This window comes from Pangasianodon hypophthalmus, chromosome 24, assembly GCF_027358585.1.
Source record: "Pangasianodon hypophthalmus isolate fPanHyp1 chromosome 24, fPanHyp1.pri, whole genome shotgun sequence".
Taxonomy (NCBI): domain Eukaryota; kingdom Metazoa; phylum Chordata; class Actinopteri; order Siluriformes; family Pangasiidae; genus Pangasianodon; species Pangasianodon hypophthalmus.
Window position 1 is genome coordinate 2,798,130 of NC_069733.1, and position 16,170 is coordinate 2,814,299.

Below are 16,170 nucleotides of genomic sequence, written 5' to 3' on the forward strand. Positions count from 1 at the left end.
CAACCATGCACAACACCTCGTTAAATCTGAGCTATTTTGAACAGTTTGACCTGCAAAATCACTAAACTGTGATGTTCATATGGAGTCTTCTTATAAACATGGTGAACACATGGCCCCAGTTGACAATACGAGGAAGCCTACTGCCTCTGACCTTTGGGTGCCACACAATCATTTCTTTAGGGTTCAAGCATATAGACATTACCCGTAATATTATGGCGTAATAAAGACCACAGGTTGAAACTCATTACATTCTCTGGACTGATAATGTCAGTAAAATAACAAGTTATACCACACTCACTCTGTTAGAGCAATGCTGATTGGCTGACCCTGATCTTCAGGGATAGCTGTAATAGCTCACATCAGGAACTCTTATATCTCTTTAAAGGTCACTCCAATTCTCCTGCACAGTATGTCCATTGTGGCGCTCAAGTGTGTAAAAAAAATCTTCTGTATTGGTTCATATTTGCAGCCCCTGGGCTCTCCTGCAGAGCCAAAAATGCCATGGCAACACTGGGATGCATGAATAATAACAAAATGCTTGGACTGAATTTGGTCTAATGTATTCCATGTATGGGCTTTATTTTGGTGCACGCGTAAGAGTAATTTAGTGTCATAACGCTTGCGCATTGCTAATTTGGTTTGGTGTCAGGCAAATTTTTCTTATTTCTACCCAAAAGTAAAATTCCATTTATGTTACTGCCCGCTACAATCCCCCTTTAGAGCAGAGACAAGGCACAAATGCAGGAGTAAATGTTCCATTTAACTTCGTTTTGTGGATGTCCACTATTTATTTCACCCCATTGTCATTTGTGGAACCTTACTACAGAAGAGTTAAAAGATACATAGTTTTAATTGGTTTGTACAAGATGCTGATAAATACCTTTTCAAATCAGTGTTGTGCAGAAGACAAATGATATGTAGTGTGATCTACAGTGCCAGACTGCATGTTAGCTAGCAAACTAAGCCAGCAATGACACTGCATCTGACACTCACCCTTCATCCTGCAGGTGGTGAGCCCACAAGATGGCTCCATGTCGCCATATTGGGGTGAACTCAATCGGGTTTCATCGGTGGACCGGTCACCAGGTGCTCATCTGCAGACACTACCCCCTGACCTGGTAACCCTAATCCAGGCAGGGTACACTGTCTTGTTTGTACCTTTCATGGTCATCTTTAGGATCACTCTTTGTCTGACCTCTACCCTTAGATAGATCTGTAAGTCTACCCTCAGATCACCAAGTCAGGCCCTGTTGGGAGGATTAAGCTCCTGGTGACATAGCCTTGAGGTTCACCAAACTACACAATCCAACAAGGTCACCAGTCATCAATCCTCACCTGTGGTCACAAGTTGTGAAATACAGTTGCAAGTACAGGCACCAGAAATGACGCTCCCGTGTAGGGATGCTGGGCTTACTCTCCATGATCAGAGACTCCCCAGAAGATACTGCCTCTCCAAATGGAGTCAGTTGAGGTAGTTTGGGTATTTTACAAAGATGTCCCCTGGTCAGCTCTCACCAGAGCTGTCTCTGGCACATCCCACTGGATGGAGACCCCGGTGGAGACCCAGGACTCACTGGAGAGATTCCATCTCACAGTTGGCTTGAGAATGTCTGGGGATGCCAGACATTATGCCAGAGATGGGGATAGAGAAGTCTGGGCTGATGTTCTCATCCTGTTGCCACTGCAACCCCCACCAATGAATGAATGCTGGCTCTGCTACATCTATGTTTCATTTTACTGGACAGTTTTTAGATGGATTCACTCTCACCAATCATCTTGAATAGTGTAGAAGCATATGAATTGAGGCACAGCTCTACACTTACAGTGTAGTACAGGTGTAGTACAGAAGTACAGGTGTAGATGTAGACTTTTCAGTCTTACTTTGTCATTCCTGCTTCCTGTTTTTCACAGCCCTGCCCTGAACATGCCCCCATCTCATTAGCCTTGCCTTCTCTAATTGGTAGAACTAGTTCCACCCCGTCCTTTCGAGCCTTTGCAAAGTCTGAATGTTTTGTTTTTCCAGTGATGTCCTGGATTTCTTGTTTCTAGCCCTAGTTACCTAGTTGACTCAGTTCCCTAGTCCCATAGATTTGTGTGATGTACTTGTCCTTTTTATGATTTAAGTTCCTGGATTTGCCTGCATGAGCCCACAAAATCTTACTGCAGTGATAAACTGATGCACAGTGAAAGCAAAAGGTGCGCATGACCCTTCAGCAGAGTGAGAGGAGTAAGACAGTTACGTGCTGTAATGTAGACAAAAGAGCCGAAGTGCACTCATAGAAGGGGAAAGTGACATGGCACCTCCATTTCAGCCATGATTAACAACCTGCTGAGAGTCTAACCTCACTGCACCCACACACTACGTGCCTGTCATCTGTGTGTGTTCATGACCCCTACTGTGTACCTCTGCATGATTAAACCTCAGGGCATGTGCTCAAGTTAAATATTATCTATCAGCAACCAGCCAGCAAAATACATTGAGAGAGAAAGGCACACACACACACACACACACACACAATACCTCGGCAGCAGGCACACCCTCTGGAGGCCGGCAGTGCAGAACGATCATGCCCCTGATGGGAACCTCCTTCCCCTGTGGGTCTTGCTCAAAGTTCTTACGGAGGTCTGCAGAGAGAGCGAGACAATATATGACTCAAATACGTCATAACAGGACTTTCACAGGAATCCCCACCCCCTTTTCTCAACTTAACTTAAAGTTACAGACTGTTGCAAAGCGCTGACGCTGGAGACTCCTTCCATAAATATTAAATAAACATCTCCTTACAGATAACTTCACCAAATAAGAACACATTTCTTAGTAATAAGAAAAAGTTACTAGAAAAACATATTAGAACATGCGCATTAATATAAACCTGTGATTTGCATTGTGTTGTTCTAGAAAATTAATCAACACCTTTTGACCAATCAGGATTGAGAATTCAACAGCGCTGTGGTATAAAGCAATATGAGCGATGACAGCCAAGCTGAAGTGTCGTCCACCATGTTTGTTTTGATCTGAAGTCATTTTTTTTCACAAAAGTGGGGATCGCTGATTGAAACCCATGGGATTTGTGACAATAATAATAAAAGTGTGTGTGGTGTGGTTTGTGTGTCGTGTAGTGTGTGTGTTGATTGCAGAATGATACAAAACCAAAAAACGGTGAAATCTGTCACTATAGCTGGAGTCTCTCATATTTTTAACATCAGCATAAGAGAATGAAATGAAAAAGCAAAGACACACACAGCGAGAGAGAGAGGGAGAGAGAGAGAGAGAGAGAGAGAGAGAAAAAACAGTGCTTTGAGTAGCTGTGTGTATTTCAGTATCTCTGACAGCTCTGCAGTGTTCAGTGTTCAGTTCTCTCTCCTACACTCTCGGATCAGAGCCGCTCACACTGAAACACACTCTACACGCCTGAAACGCCTTTCTTTCTGTTTTGAGAGGACGCAGTGACACAAACGCTCTCTACAGGAGAAAAAAGAAAAAAAAAAACACCAGACGCAGGATGTCTAAGCAAAAAAAAAAAAAAAAAAAAAAAAAAAAAGCAAACAGTGAAATATGAAATTAACAACTGATGCTGGATTGACAGGGTAATTTAATGCACCATGAGGCTCACTGTTACGAAAACTAGGGTGGATTTGTTCAATTTATTTCCTCAGAATTTAAACCTGGCAGCAGTAAAAGTTTCTGAAGTCTGAATTAATGTTTTTCATCATATAATATCCATTCAGTAGCAGACACTTATGTGCCTCAAACAACTTTGCCTCTAAATCAGTTTCACTGAAATGTATTTTTTCTCAGTTCTGGATGATTCGTCGTTTGTATATGACAAGTAAAATAAGGGATTAGTGGGAGTGAGCTTGCTTCTGCTCAGATGAAGCCGAATCATTTGATTCGTCTGATTCGGTTTCATGAATCAGATGCGGATTCATTCATACGTCATTCCGTTTCTATAATGAATAAAGTCACTGTGCTGTGTGTGTTCTAAAACTGCTTAATGATTTAGTACCCTGCCATAATTAAAGGTCATAACTCGCAACTCCGACCTCCAACTGGGAAAAAAAACAAAATAAACACCACCTTCGACTTGGAATTCCTACTTGACAAGTCCCCTCCAGTCTGAGTTCAGCAAGTGACGTCAAGTCAACATGGCTGCTCGTAGCACTTACCTTTACTGTGCTATACAGTATATACAAGTATTTACTTTAGACCAATCAGCATACAGACATATCCGCTTGTTTAATCTATAACACTAACTAAACTGTTCACTATTTACGAGTCACTCATCGCAGTTAGCCAGCTAGCTTGTTGCTAACAAAAGATGAACATGGAGGCGTCTCTTCATGTTTTTTTTTTTTTTCCCAATTTGGCCCTGGAACGCATAGAGGTCGGAAATGACATCATTCCAAACTTCAAAGTCAGATGCGGCATAAGATCTAGTGCTTGCCTTCTCCATATTCCACATACTGTGAAACTTAAAAAGAGGTGAAAAGTGGCACTTTTCCATTATTTCTATACACATACCCTAACAAATCTGTCATCTATCACCAATTCTAAAAAGGTGTAGCATTTAACTAGCTATTATCTGTTAATTATTGTACTTTTATTCCATTTTTACACATTTTGATTCATATATTTTTCATACACTGTATATATATATATATATATATATATATATATATATATATATATATATATATATATATATATATATATATAGCATTTCTATTATTTGCCTATTTACTATTGTATTTTCACCAACTGTTTATTTATTTATTTATTTATTTTTGCATTTTAAATATATTAATAAATACTATATTAATAAAGTTTCTACTGTTGTTTTTTATCATTACATTTATAATTACTATTTCTCTAATATTTCTCTTTATCAGATTCTAATAAATTTCCAGATATCTTTAATCAATTCAAACGGAAAATTTCAAATTGTCTTGTTCTAGTGGCAGATCATTTTGCTTCTCTTTTTTTTTTTTTTTTAAACAAATGATAGAAATGAGCAAAAAACGATCTGAAACAAACAAACAAAAAAAAAAACATTTGTCTAGTAATGAGGTGAAGAATATTATAGATATTTAATCCATTTTGGCATGAGGTGCTGCCTCGTACGGACCGTTTCCAGGATTATTTTCTGTAGATTTGTGACGCACAAATAAATTGAGGCCAGATTTAGCCTCAGTAGAAAGTTTGGAGTTTGACACCAGTGACTCATGGGGCAGGAGAGTGTGATAAGCTCATTGTGGATAAAAACCGATTCAGATATATGCAACTTCACAGATCACGGGTTCAGCTGGAAAAAAATATATAAATCAAATAAAATATAGAAAGTTGAAATGTATGCTGAATGATGTAGAGCAACGTTCTAATAAAATGAATATTCAGAAAGCAGTGATCTCACCTCGAGGCAGACTACTATACATAAATAATCCCGATATATTATTTAGCATTTAATAACATATTCCTTTGCTAAAATAGTTGAACTGCTACATAAAACATCTGAAAATAACTGCTGTGTGCTTTACATTATTGAAACCTACACTGTGTAAAGTTCTAGTGAATAAAAGAATATATGACATGTATAAAATATAGACTCCAAACTTTTGAATGGTAGAATATATACAGAGGAATGTCGCTAGTAAACAAAACAAAACAAAAAAAGTGACGAGTTTTCAGAGAAACGGGAAAAAAAAAAAGCCTCTGTTTTGTGTTTCTTTGGAAACCTCGTGTATCTCATCGCTGCATTTTTTTCACTCTCTCGACGTTTACTGCTCAAGCTCACTCCCGGATTCTTTATGGACGACCTTCAATAAATAATGAAGGATTAATAATGAAGTATGGCGTGTTTTTGCGCTCACTTTACCTTCTCAGAATAGACATTATTCCCCCGATTATTTATTTCACAAAGTCCAGCACTCTGACTGCGACAGACATCATGCTGGAAGCCATTTTGCACATGTTAAGAAAGGGGTGGAGACTACAGGCGCGTTTATATGTAACGCCGCCACAGTGCTGCCGAATTCTCGATTCTGATTGGTCAGAAGGCTGTTGGTTCATTTTCTAGAACTGAAAGTAGTTCCGGTTGCACGGCAAATCACAGGTTTATATTAATTTGCTCGTTCTAATTAAATCTGTGTGTGTAATTTTGGTATGAACTCAGCACAATACACTGTATGTGTGTGTGTGCGTGTGTGTGTGAGAGAGAGAGTGTGTGTTGAGGACTCACAGGCGATGCGTACGGTGGCTTTGCGGCTCTTGGACGTGCCTAAGTGACTCCAGGCCACGCACAGGCACCAGTAATCCTCAGGGCCGTGGAAATCCTCCACCTGCTGCCGGGAGACGTTTATCATCACCTCACGCACCTTCAGACCTGAACACACCACACACACACACACACACACAGAGAGAGAGAGAGACAGAGAGAGAGAGAGAGAGAGAGAGAGAGAATTACATTGAGAGAAAATATGCAGATTTTTCTGCCAGTCTTGATTGTGAGAAAATCAGAGAAGAACGGCTGAAAGCAAGTAACTTTTATAGTAACTCTTTACAACCGTGGTGAGCAGAAAAGCATGTCACATCACCTCGAACCGTTATGTGCACGCGCTTCAGCAGTACAAGATCTGGCTTATTATCTCCACTTGAATTTGTGATGTTTTGAGAATAAAACCCTTTTTATCCTTTTTTTTTAAAAAAAACTGAACTACGATGCTGTCGCATAACAAGGTTTACTGCCTCCGTTCTGTTTCTTCACTTGTTCACTGAGACACAGTTTTAATGAAATGTCATTCAGTGGATATGTGCGCTGTTTTTTTTTTTTTTTTTTTTTCTGTCGTTTATATGTGATAAAACCCCTGCAGGAGATTCATTATAAACACGCTGGTGGATTGTTGGTTGACTTTTTTTTTTATCTTATTGGATTATAATGTTGCTCATATTGTTGATTCTAATACATTGTCTTTTATATATGTTCAGCTCTGGGATAGACTCCTTTCTTCCTTCCTTCCTTCCTTCCTTTTCATCTGTCTCTTGTGCTTTTCTCTCTCTCTGACACAGCAGTGGAAGTAACATTAGCCAGTAAAATGGGCTGAAATCCAAAGAACATGGTGATAAAAACAGGGAATGGAAGGAAGGAAGGAATTAAGAATGGAAAGAAAAATGGAAAGAAGAGGGAAGAAGTGAAGGATGGATTGAAGGAAGGATAGAAGAAAGAAAGCAAGGAAGGATTGGTGGAAGGGCGGAAGGGAGAATAGAAAGAGGGAAGGAAGGAAGAATTGAAGGTAGGAACCAAGAAAGGAAGGAAGTAAGGATGGATGGATGGATGGATGGAAGAAATGATTTAAGGAAGGATTGTTGGAAGGAGGGAGGGAGGGATGGATGGAAGAGTGGATGGAATGATTGAAGGAAGGAAAGAAAGAAGAGGGAATTCAGCATGGATCTTAAGAAAGGTGGGAAGAAAGGAACGATTGATGCAAGGAGGGAAGGAAAGATGGAAGGATTGATGATTTCACTCTATTTTATATCGCTCTGTTCTTTGGACTTCTGATTGTTTGATTTGTTTTAGTTGCACAGCTGTGGCAGAGTGAGAAAGCGGCGTGATGTTCTCAGAGAACGACAGACGTGAAAATGAAGAGTAAACACGTGAGCTACACAAGTGACGCGCTGAAGAAAGAAAGCAAGGCCTCTGGTCTGGGGTTGCTCTCTCTCTCTCTCTCTCTCTCTTTTTTTTTTTTTTTTAAAAGCAGCTTCTTGTATCTTCTAGCACTCAGAATAAACTTCCAGGATATTTTTTCCTCTGGAGGTGGATTAGAGAGGAAAAGCTGTGTGCTGAGAGCAACGATGAACAGTGTAGTGTTCGTATCTGACACGCTCTCCTTCCTCATACGCACGTGTTACACACTCCTTACACACACACACACACACACACACACACACACACACACTGTCACTTCTTTCAAACAAGTGGAATCCTGAGAGCAGAAGATGAACGAGAGCACCAGCTTTTTTAAATAATGTTTAAATATTGAGTTCATTAGTCTGTTAATGAGGTTAATAATCCGCATGTATAAACTCATTAACACTCACTGTGTCACTCTTCACACATTAACACAAAGCACCTGCAACACGCCCACTGACAAGCCATCCATCCATCCATCCATCCATCTTTCTGCATAATCTCAGTTTCTTTTTTCCCTTTTTAGTCTTTTCTTTCTTTCTTTCTCTTTGCATACTTCAGTTTCTTTTCTTTTATTCTTTATTCTTTTTTTGTTTCTGTTTCTATCTTTCTGTCTCTTTGCATACTTCAGTTTCTTTTCTTTTATTCTTTCTTTCTTTCTTTCTCTTTACATACTTCAGTTTCTTTTATATTTTATTCTTTATTCTTCTTCTTTCTTTGTTTTTGTTTCTTTCTTTCTTTCTCTCTTTGCATACTTCAGTTTCTTTTCTTTTATTATTTCTTTCTTTCTCTTTACATACTTAAGTTACTTTTATCTTTTATTCTTTATTCTTTTTTCTTTCTTTCTCTTTGCATACTTCAGTTTCTTTTCTTTTATTCTTTCTTTCTTTCTCTTTACATACTTCAGTTACTTTTATCTTTTATTCTTTATTCTTTTTTCTTTCTTTCTCTTTGCATACTTCAGTTTCTTTTCTTTTATTCTTTCTTTCTTTCTTTCTCTTTACATACTTAAGTTTCTGTCTTTTATTCTTTATTCTTTCTTTGTTTCTTTCTCTTTGCATACTTCAGTCTTTTATATTTTATTTGTTCGTTCTTTCTTTCTTTCTCTTTACATACTTAAGTTACTTTTATCTTTTATTCTTTATTCTTTTTTGTTTCTTTCTTTGCATACTTCAGTTTCTTTTATCTTTTATTCTTTATTCTTCTTTCTTTCTCTCTCTTTGCATACTTCAGTTTCTTTTATCTTTTATTCTTTATTCTTTCTTTCTCTTTGCATACTTCAGTCTTTTATATTTTATTTATTCATTCTTTCTGTCTATCTGTCTTTCTTTCTTTCTTTCTTTCTCTTTACATACTTAAGTTGCTTTTATCTTTTATTCTTTATTCTTTCTGTTTCTTTCTCTTTGCATACTTCAGTTTCTTTAACCATTCTTTCTTTCCTTCTTTCTTTCTCTTTCCAGCATGTTGCTTTTTGTCTTTCTTTCTTGTCCGTGTGTGTGTCCGTGTGTGTGTGTGTGTGTGTCCCTGTGTGTGTGTGTGTATATGTGTGAGTGTGAGAGTGTGTGTGAGCGTTAGCTGAAAGCAGTGATGATAACTCCGAGCACATGAAGAACACCAGTCGTAATAAAGCGCAGGACCGGCAGGCAGGATGGAAGCGTGTGCTCGTCACGTGGTTAATAACGGCTTCTCCAGAAACTCTGGACTGCTTCGTCTGTTCTTCAAAGCTTTCGTCTAACAGGGCTTTAGCTCCATGCTGTTCTCTCAGCCTGACTTAACTGTACTAGCGTGAGGAGATTTTTGACAGAAGTCACTTATCTCAGGTTGGAACGCTACATTCTCTCTCTCTCTCTCTCTCTCTCTCTCTTTAAGCATAGTGAATAACAGGCCAGTTTCATTTTTAGCAGTCTGGGGTTTAAAAGCTCAGTTTATGATGCTCGTTTGTTTACGTGCTCAGGAAAATGCTTTATCCAGTCACGAGCGCAAGTTAATCGTGACATATTTACCAAGTTAATCTTGACAAATGCAGCTAATAATCGAGCTCTTGGAGCAGATGGCTCTGAGAGTAGTGTGAAAGCAGGGGAACGTGCCGCGCTAATAGATGCTTAGCGATGAGATCTCGTGCGTGATAAGTGAATCTGCAGGAGAGAGACATGTTTTAGCTCATCGAGAGCAGTCCTGAACTACTGCCCTCGTCTGTTAAAGACTAATTCTTGTCACGAAGAGGGAAAGAGAAAGAGAAAGAAGCGTGTGCCGACAGTGTACCTGTTCCTCGCATGTTCATCAAGCGAGTGTGTGTGTGAGGGTCATGTGATCATTTATAGAGTTTGCTTTTCAGTGCCACTTTTTAATTTTTTTTTCAAAAGCTTTCTAAGTTATTTTCAAAAATTTAAAAAAGAAAGTTTCTGGATGTTCAAAAAAACATGAACAAACAAACAAACAAACAAACAAAAAAACACAAACTGAAGTTAAACAGACTTTAAAATCTAAAATCTGTTCAATTTAAAATTTTAAATTATTAACAAATGTGCTTGCAATTTAAATGAAATTGCATTTAAATAAACTTGTTAAAGAAAGTTTTTTTTTTTTTCATTTTCATTTTTTTCATTTCAAAAAAAGTTAATTTGTGTAGTCATTCATTTATTATTATTATTATTATTATTATTATTATTATTATTAGAAGTAGTAGTAGTATTTTTTATTTGTTTATATTTTTAAGAGGAATTTTTTGATCAATATTCTGCAGCCAAAAACCCCAAAAAAAAAATAAAATAAAAAAAATAAAAATCCTAATCACACACACACTTTTTTTTATTTTTATTTTTTATAAATCCTGGCACTCAGCAATCAATGCCCTGAATTCCTGCTTTGATTTTGGTCAAGAATTTTCTTACAGCTGAATCTAAACAAAATCCAACCACACTGTCCTCACTGCTACATATTCGTATAAATTTCTTATGAGATCAAGTTATCCTTTTTTCAGCAACACATTAAGAATCCTTATTGTGGAAGAGTAAAACACTATGGAGCTGAGAGGTTCTTCTGAGAGGCACTGAGTGTGCTTTCATATGATTATGTCAGGAGATGGTGTAGCACCACACTGACCTTCATCACACCACTTCCTGTATTTGTGTGTGAAAAGCCTGACATTATTTAAATGCTCATTACTGATTATCCCTCAGTTAAATGTACTAAATTATTACACTAGCGTGCATTTAAAAAATCTTATTTCAGGGCAGAGGCATGAATATTCATGAGAAAGCTGCCAAGTGCCCTGGTGAGAAAATGACTAATGCATTGGGGGAACGCATTTTAAATTCTTCACCTATTTATTTCTTTAGTTATGATGGAAGGTGGAAAACATATATTAAGTTAATGGTGCAGTAAATTAATATGAGAGAAGATCGATGATATGAGTCCATAGTGGTATAATCATCAAAAACAGAGTCTTAGGTAGATGTTTTTGTGCCAGTCATTCTCACACACAGAGAGTGTGTGTGTGTGTGTGTGTGTGAGTGTGACCCTTACCCAGTGACTCAGTCCACTCCACAAATGGACATGACATTTCACTTTAGCGCTGAGATTCAGTAGTGCATTAATGTCATCCTGCATCATGGTCTTAGCTTCCTTCTAGCAGCACATGGCACGCAAACCACAGCAAAGGATGAGGCCAAGGGCCTCATGGGACAAAAATGGACAAACCGAGTATGGATGTGAAGTGGAAATGGACGCTTGTCATGGTTTGACCAGAATAGGTACCAAAACCCACGCTGAGCTGGTCAGAGTACTCTGGATTTTTCGGCAGGACAAGCATAATGAAATGAAAACTGATGAAACTGGTGATGGAACCCAAGAGCTCCAGGAGAATAAATCAGTATAAAGTCACTCTCACCTCTCTAAATATGCTTTGCTCAAGAGAAGAGACTCAGTGTGAAGAAAGTGAACGTGCGATTTCCTGTGATGATGTTATTACAGGCTGAGAACTTGGGGACACCTGCGCAAAATTGCCCCTGCAACAGGCTAAACGAATGTCTCCAGTTCTGCTTTCTGAGAAACTTGTACATAAAAAAAACAAAGTCTGTACAGTATCACAAAGCAGAACGTTTTCTGTTTTCAGTGTATTTTTTTTCCATAGTAAGTTATTGGTCATATATCCTGATGCTAGCGTTGCAGCAAGTTGTACCACTTGCGCGCCTCTTGATCTTAAGAAGATTTTTTCTTGAGGCTGTGTGTAACTGCTCTGGACCATATGTTTTAGTTTATTTCTTTAGTTAGTAATTATTAGTTAGTGGGGAAAAAAAAGTGGAGCCAAAAAAGCAGGTCTTTGTTTTTCTTGTATTCTTTAGTCCAGGTCTCATCTTGATGTTCACCAGTAAACATGATCTTGACTGCAACCATGTTATACTCACCTGGGTCCTGTGCTTCGTACCCAAAGATACGGGTGTGTGTATCTCTCTTTTCCGAGACAATCCAATCTGTATTGTCCTGGAAAAGGGAGATATCTTTGGTACACACTCCTATCTTTGGTACAAAGCACAGAACCCGTGTTAGTCCGACACTCAGTAGTAGATATGCACGGAGTCTTTGTATTTAGCCGTTTCTTGCTGTGAATATCCTGCAGAGAATCTGCATGGGGGCAGATCACAGGGAGTCGCCGTAATCAGAGGTAGAGTCACATTCACATCCAGGCAGGCTGAGGTCAAAAGCAGAAAACTCCAGAAACGCAAGGAACTGGAGACTAGGAAACTAGGAATTGGCCAAACGGGGAGGACTGGGGAACTAAAAAAGCACTGCTAGGAATTGTTGCAGTCACACATACAAGACTTTATAAAGTCACAGGCATGTGTACAACAAACTAGTCATGGGAGAAAGCAGGGAGAACAAGAGGTGGTTCTGGGTTCTGGGAGACCACAATGATGCACAGTACAGCTGCATAAAGATGTTACAGCACAACACTAAAACTGCCCACAGTTCGATGGAAATATGGCCTTTGAAACAAATAAAGATACACTTTGTTTTCGATTACTACTACTAGACCTTTATGAATATAATGGTACAAAGTATCTAATTGTCCCATCACACTCATATATGCTTGTTGAACATCCCATACCAGATTTATTCCCCTTTCCTGGTGTAATAAGCTCCACTCTTCTGGGAAGGCTTTCCACTAGATTTTGGAGCGTGGCTGTGGGGATTTGTGTTCATCCAGCCACAAGAGCATTAGTGAGGTCAGACACTGATGTTGGCTGAGGAGGTCTGGGGTGCAGTCGCTGTTCCAGTTCATCCCAACGGCGTCCAGTGGGGTTGGGGTGTCATAATTTTTATCCATTCTTAGCTACACATAATGGTTGTGGACCGCCCACGGTACAAGTTGGTTCCTAAATGTCAAGCGACGCAGTTCATACATTCATATAAATGCTCAGAAATAAGAAAAGCTGACATTCTTGATAAGCTAACGTTCTTGAGCGTTTTTTTTATTAAAACCGGCTGCGTAAACAGCCAATGTTTCAATAAGAAAAAACACTTTGTGGGCGCTTGTAGATTAAAAGATGTTTAATTCATTTTCACATATTGTACTCCGCTTAGCGCAGTAATTCTTTTAATAACATCTTCCCCTGCGAGTCTGTGAGATTGCTTTATGTGGTGAATCTAAATCATGTTCCCCCGGGGGGGCTTTTCGGTTCACAGATGCTCCTGAGCGCTGTCCTCCACACAAACCGAACGAGTTAAAGCACCGCAGCCCAATTGCGGCTCTGCACTAATTCCATTCTAACTGCTAACGTCCCTTCTCAGAGAAGCCGTGCCATGTTAATTCTCATTATTAGCTGTGATTAGAGAGCAGAACCAGGAAACGGGCGCTCCAGACGGGCTCTCCGAGGCCATGTGTAAAAGCAGGAGCGTGCATGTCGCCGAAGGGCATAACGCGCTATTCTTATGTTTGTCGGTCCTTGTTTGAGGCGTCAGGAGGCGAACAATTCCCAATTAAGCTTTGCTATGATAATTATAAGAGGCTGATGTCCTTAAGAGAACCATTTTAGAAATGGTTAAAAGTATGTGTAGACTAGGACAATCTTTGATGGTGGGACAGAAGGCATTCTGGTTTTGATGATCTGTTTGTTAAAACTGAAGAAACTGAAGGAACTTGCTCATGATCACCTTTAATCATTCAAGGTCAGGGTGCAAAAATGTCAAAAATATGCTAAAACGGATCAGAGGGGAAAAAAAAAAAAAAAAGCCCTCAAGTGCTGGTGTTATCAAAGTAAATAAACCCTCTGAGAGACTCAGATTTCTTCACGTCTGTATAACGGTTTAATCTCTCAAGTTTGTCACATTTAACCTAAGGCTTTTTTTTTTCCATCCAAATATTTTCTAAACATAAAATACATATTAAAAAAAGACCTCAGTGATTCTATCAACTATTGTATTTGAATTAAGAAAAGACCTCCAGCCAAAAGCACATTGTCATGGAGAAACTTTTCAGGAAAAGTACAAAAAAAAATCGTCTACTACCATTTATAGCATTTCGCTTTTCTGCTTTTGTATGCTAAAAATACAAAGTCTCTGTGCATTGTAATTGTAGCCAGTGTACGAGTATATTCATCTCATTTCTCTGTGAAGTCGTGTACCTTTAAGCCATGTTTCTGCTAGTTCCTCTAGTTCTTGCATCTCTAGACTTTTTCAGTTTGAACCGAGCCTGTCTGCTTTCATTCGGATTATGGATTAGCGTGCGCCTGCCTCTGGCTGTCTGTTGTTTGACCCTTGCTAGCCAATGCTGATTCTTAGATCAGCCCAAAGTAAAGCTGTGCTCGTATCTTCTCCTGCCTCTGGCTATCTTGTACTACATTTAATAGAGCCCGTAACTTCTGAACATAGTTGGCAGGATGGGTGAGAATAAAAGATCCCTAAAATATTTAGGGACTACTGAGGCACTTTTATATTCTGTGTCTCAACAAAATTAAAGGGCTTTTGCACAAAAAAAAAGGCTGATTATTCAGTTGGTTAGGTTGATAAGGCCGGTGAGGGCAAAAAAGATGAAGAGGAGCATGGTTAAGATTAGGACTTGGCGAACTGAGATGAGGAGAAAATTTAGGAGCAAGGGTTAAAATGATGAGGAAGAGGGCTAAGATGAGCAAGCAGAGGTTAAAATGAAAAGGTAGAGGGTGGAGATGATAAGAAAAGGGGTTAAGATGATAAGAATGAGGGATAAGATGAGGAGATTGAGCCTGAAGGTGAGGTGGAAGAGGGTGAAGACGGGAATGCAGAAGGTTAAAATGTGAAGGATGGTGGGGTAGGATGAGAAGAACTGCTGTTATGATGATAAAAAACAGTTAAAATGAAGGAGTAAGGAGTCAAGATGAAGATGAAGAGGGTTGAAGGGAGGAGGTAGCGGTTTAAGGCAGGAGGCAGCAGTTTAAAGCAGTGGGTAGATCATTAAAATAAGTTTATGGTTAAGGCAAGGAGGAAGATGGTCAAGATGTGTGAAGTGAGTTAAGATGAAGAGGGTTAAAGTGAGTCAAGATGAGGAGGCAGAGGTAAAGTGAGTTAGGACCAGGAGGTAGAGGGTTAAAGTGAGATAAGATGAGGAGGTAGAGGGTTAAGAAGAGGAAGTAGAGGGTTAAGATGAGGTAGAGGGTTAAAGTGAGTTAAGATGAGGAGGTAGAGGGTTAAGAAGAGGAAGTAGAGGGTTAAGATGAGTTATGATGAGGAGGTAGAGGGTTAATGTGAGTTATGATGAGAAGGTAGAGGGTTAAGATAAGGAGGTAGAGGGTTAAAGTGAGTTAAGATGAGAAGGTAGAGGGTAAAAGTTAGGAGGTAGAGGGTTAAGATCAGGAGGTAGAGGGTTAAAGTGAGTTAAGGTGAGGACGTAGAGGGTTAATGTGAGTTATGATGAGGAGGTAGAGGGTAAAAGTTAAGAGGTAGAGGGTTAATGTGAGATATGATGAGGCGGTAGAGGGTTAAGATGAGGAGGTAGAGGGTAAAAGTTAAGAGGTAGAGGGTTAATGTGAGATATGATGAGGTGGTAGAGGGTTAAGATGAGGAGGTAGAGGGTAAAAGTTAAGAGGTAGAGGGTTAATGTGAGATATGATGAGGTGGTAGAGGGTTAAGATGAGGAGGTAGAGGGTAAAAGTTAAGAGGTAGAGGGTTAATGTGAGTTATGATGAGGCGGTAGAGGCTTAAAGTGAGTTAAGATAAGAAGGTAAAGGGTTAAAGTGAGGAGGTAGCGGGTTAAATGAGGAGGTAGATGAATATGATTTAGGAGTTTCTCATTTACCAAAAACTCAATTCAAAAAATATCCCAAATTATAATCTAACATTTTTTAAAAATGTATTATTATGTTTTCTAGTATAAGTACCACTATATCTCTCATATGTATGAGCAAATATTTTATGATTGTAATATGCTTCTGGATGTGCATTCCCTGATATTTTATCACAAATGAAAGGTGCTATATAAACACTGTTTATTTCTGTTTATTCATGGCCCACTGCG

The 16,170-nt window shown here is 39.0% G+C and overlaps 1 protein-coding gene across 2 annotated transcripts in view; it reads right to left on the bottom strand.

Moving 5' to 3' along the window:
• The window catches only part of unc5db (unc-5 netrin receptor Db), a 154,107-nt gene that overhangs the window by 46,856 nt on the left and 91,081 nt on the right, over positions 1–16,170 (bottom strand). For both annotated transcript variants that reach the window (XM_034299177.2, XM_026940090.3), the window contains exons 3-4: positions 6,237–6,380; positions 2,522–2,625 (exon numbers count right to left, since the gene is read on the bottom strand). In XM_034299177.2, coding sequence (XP_034155068.1) covers positions 2,522–2,625; positions 6,237–6,380 — 248 coding nt within the window. The remainder of the gene's footprint in view (positions 1–2,521; positions 2,626–6,236; positions 6,381–16,170) is intronic.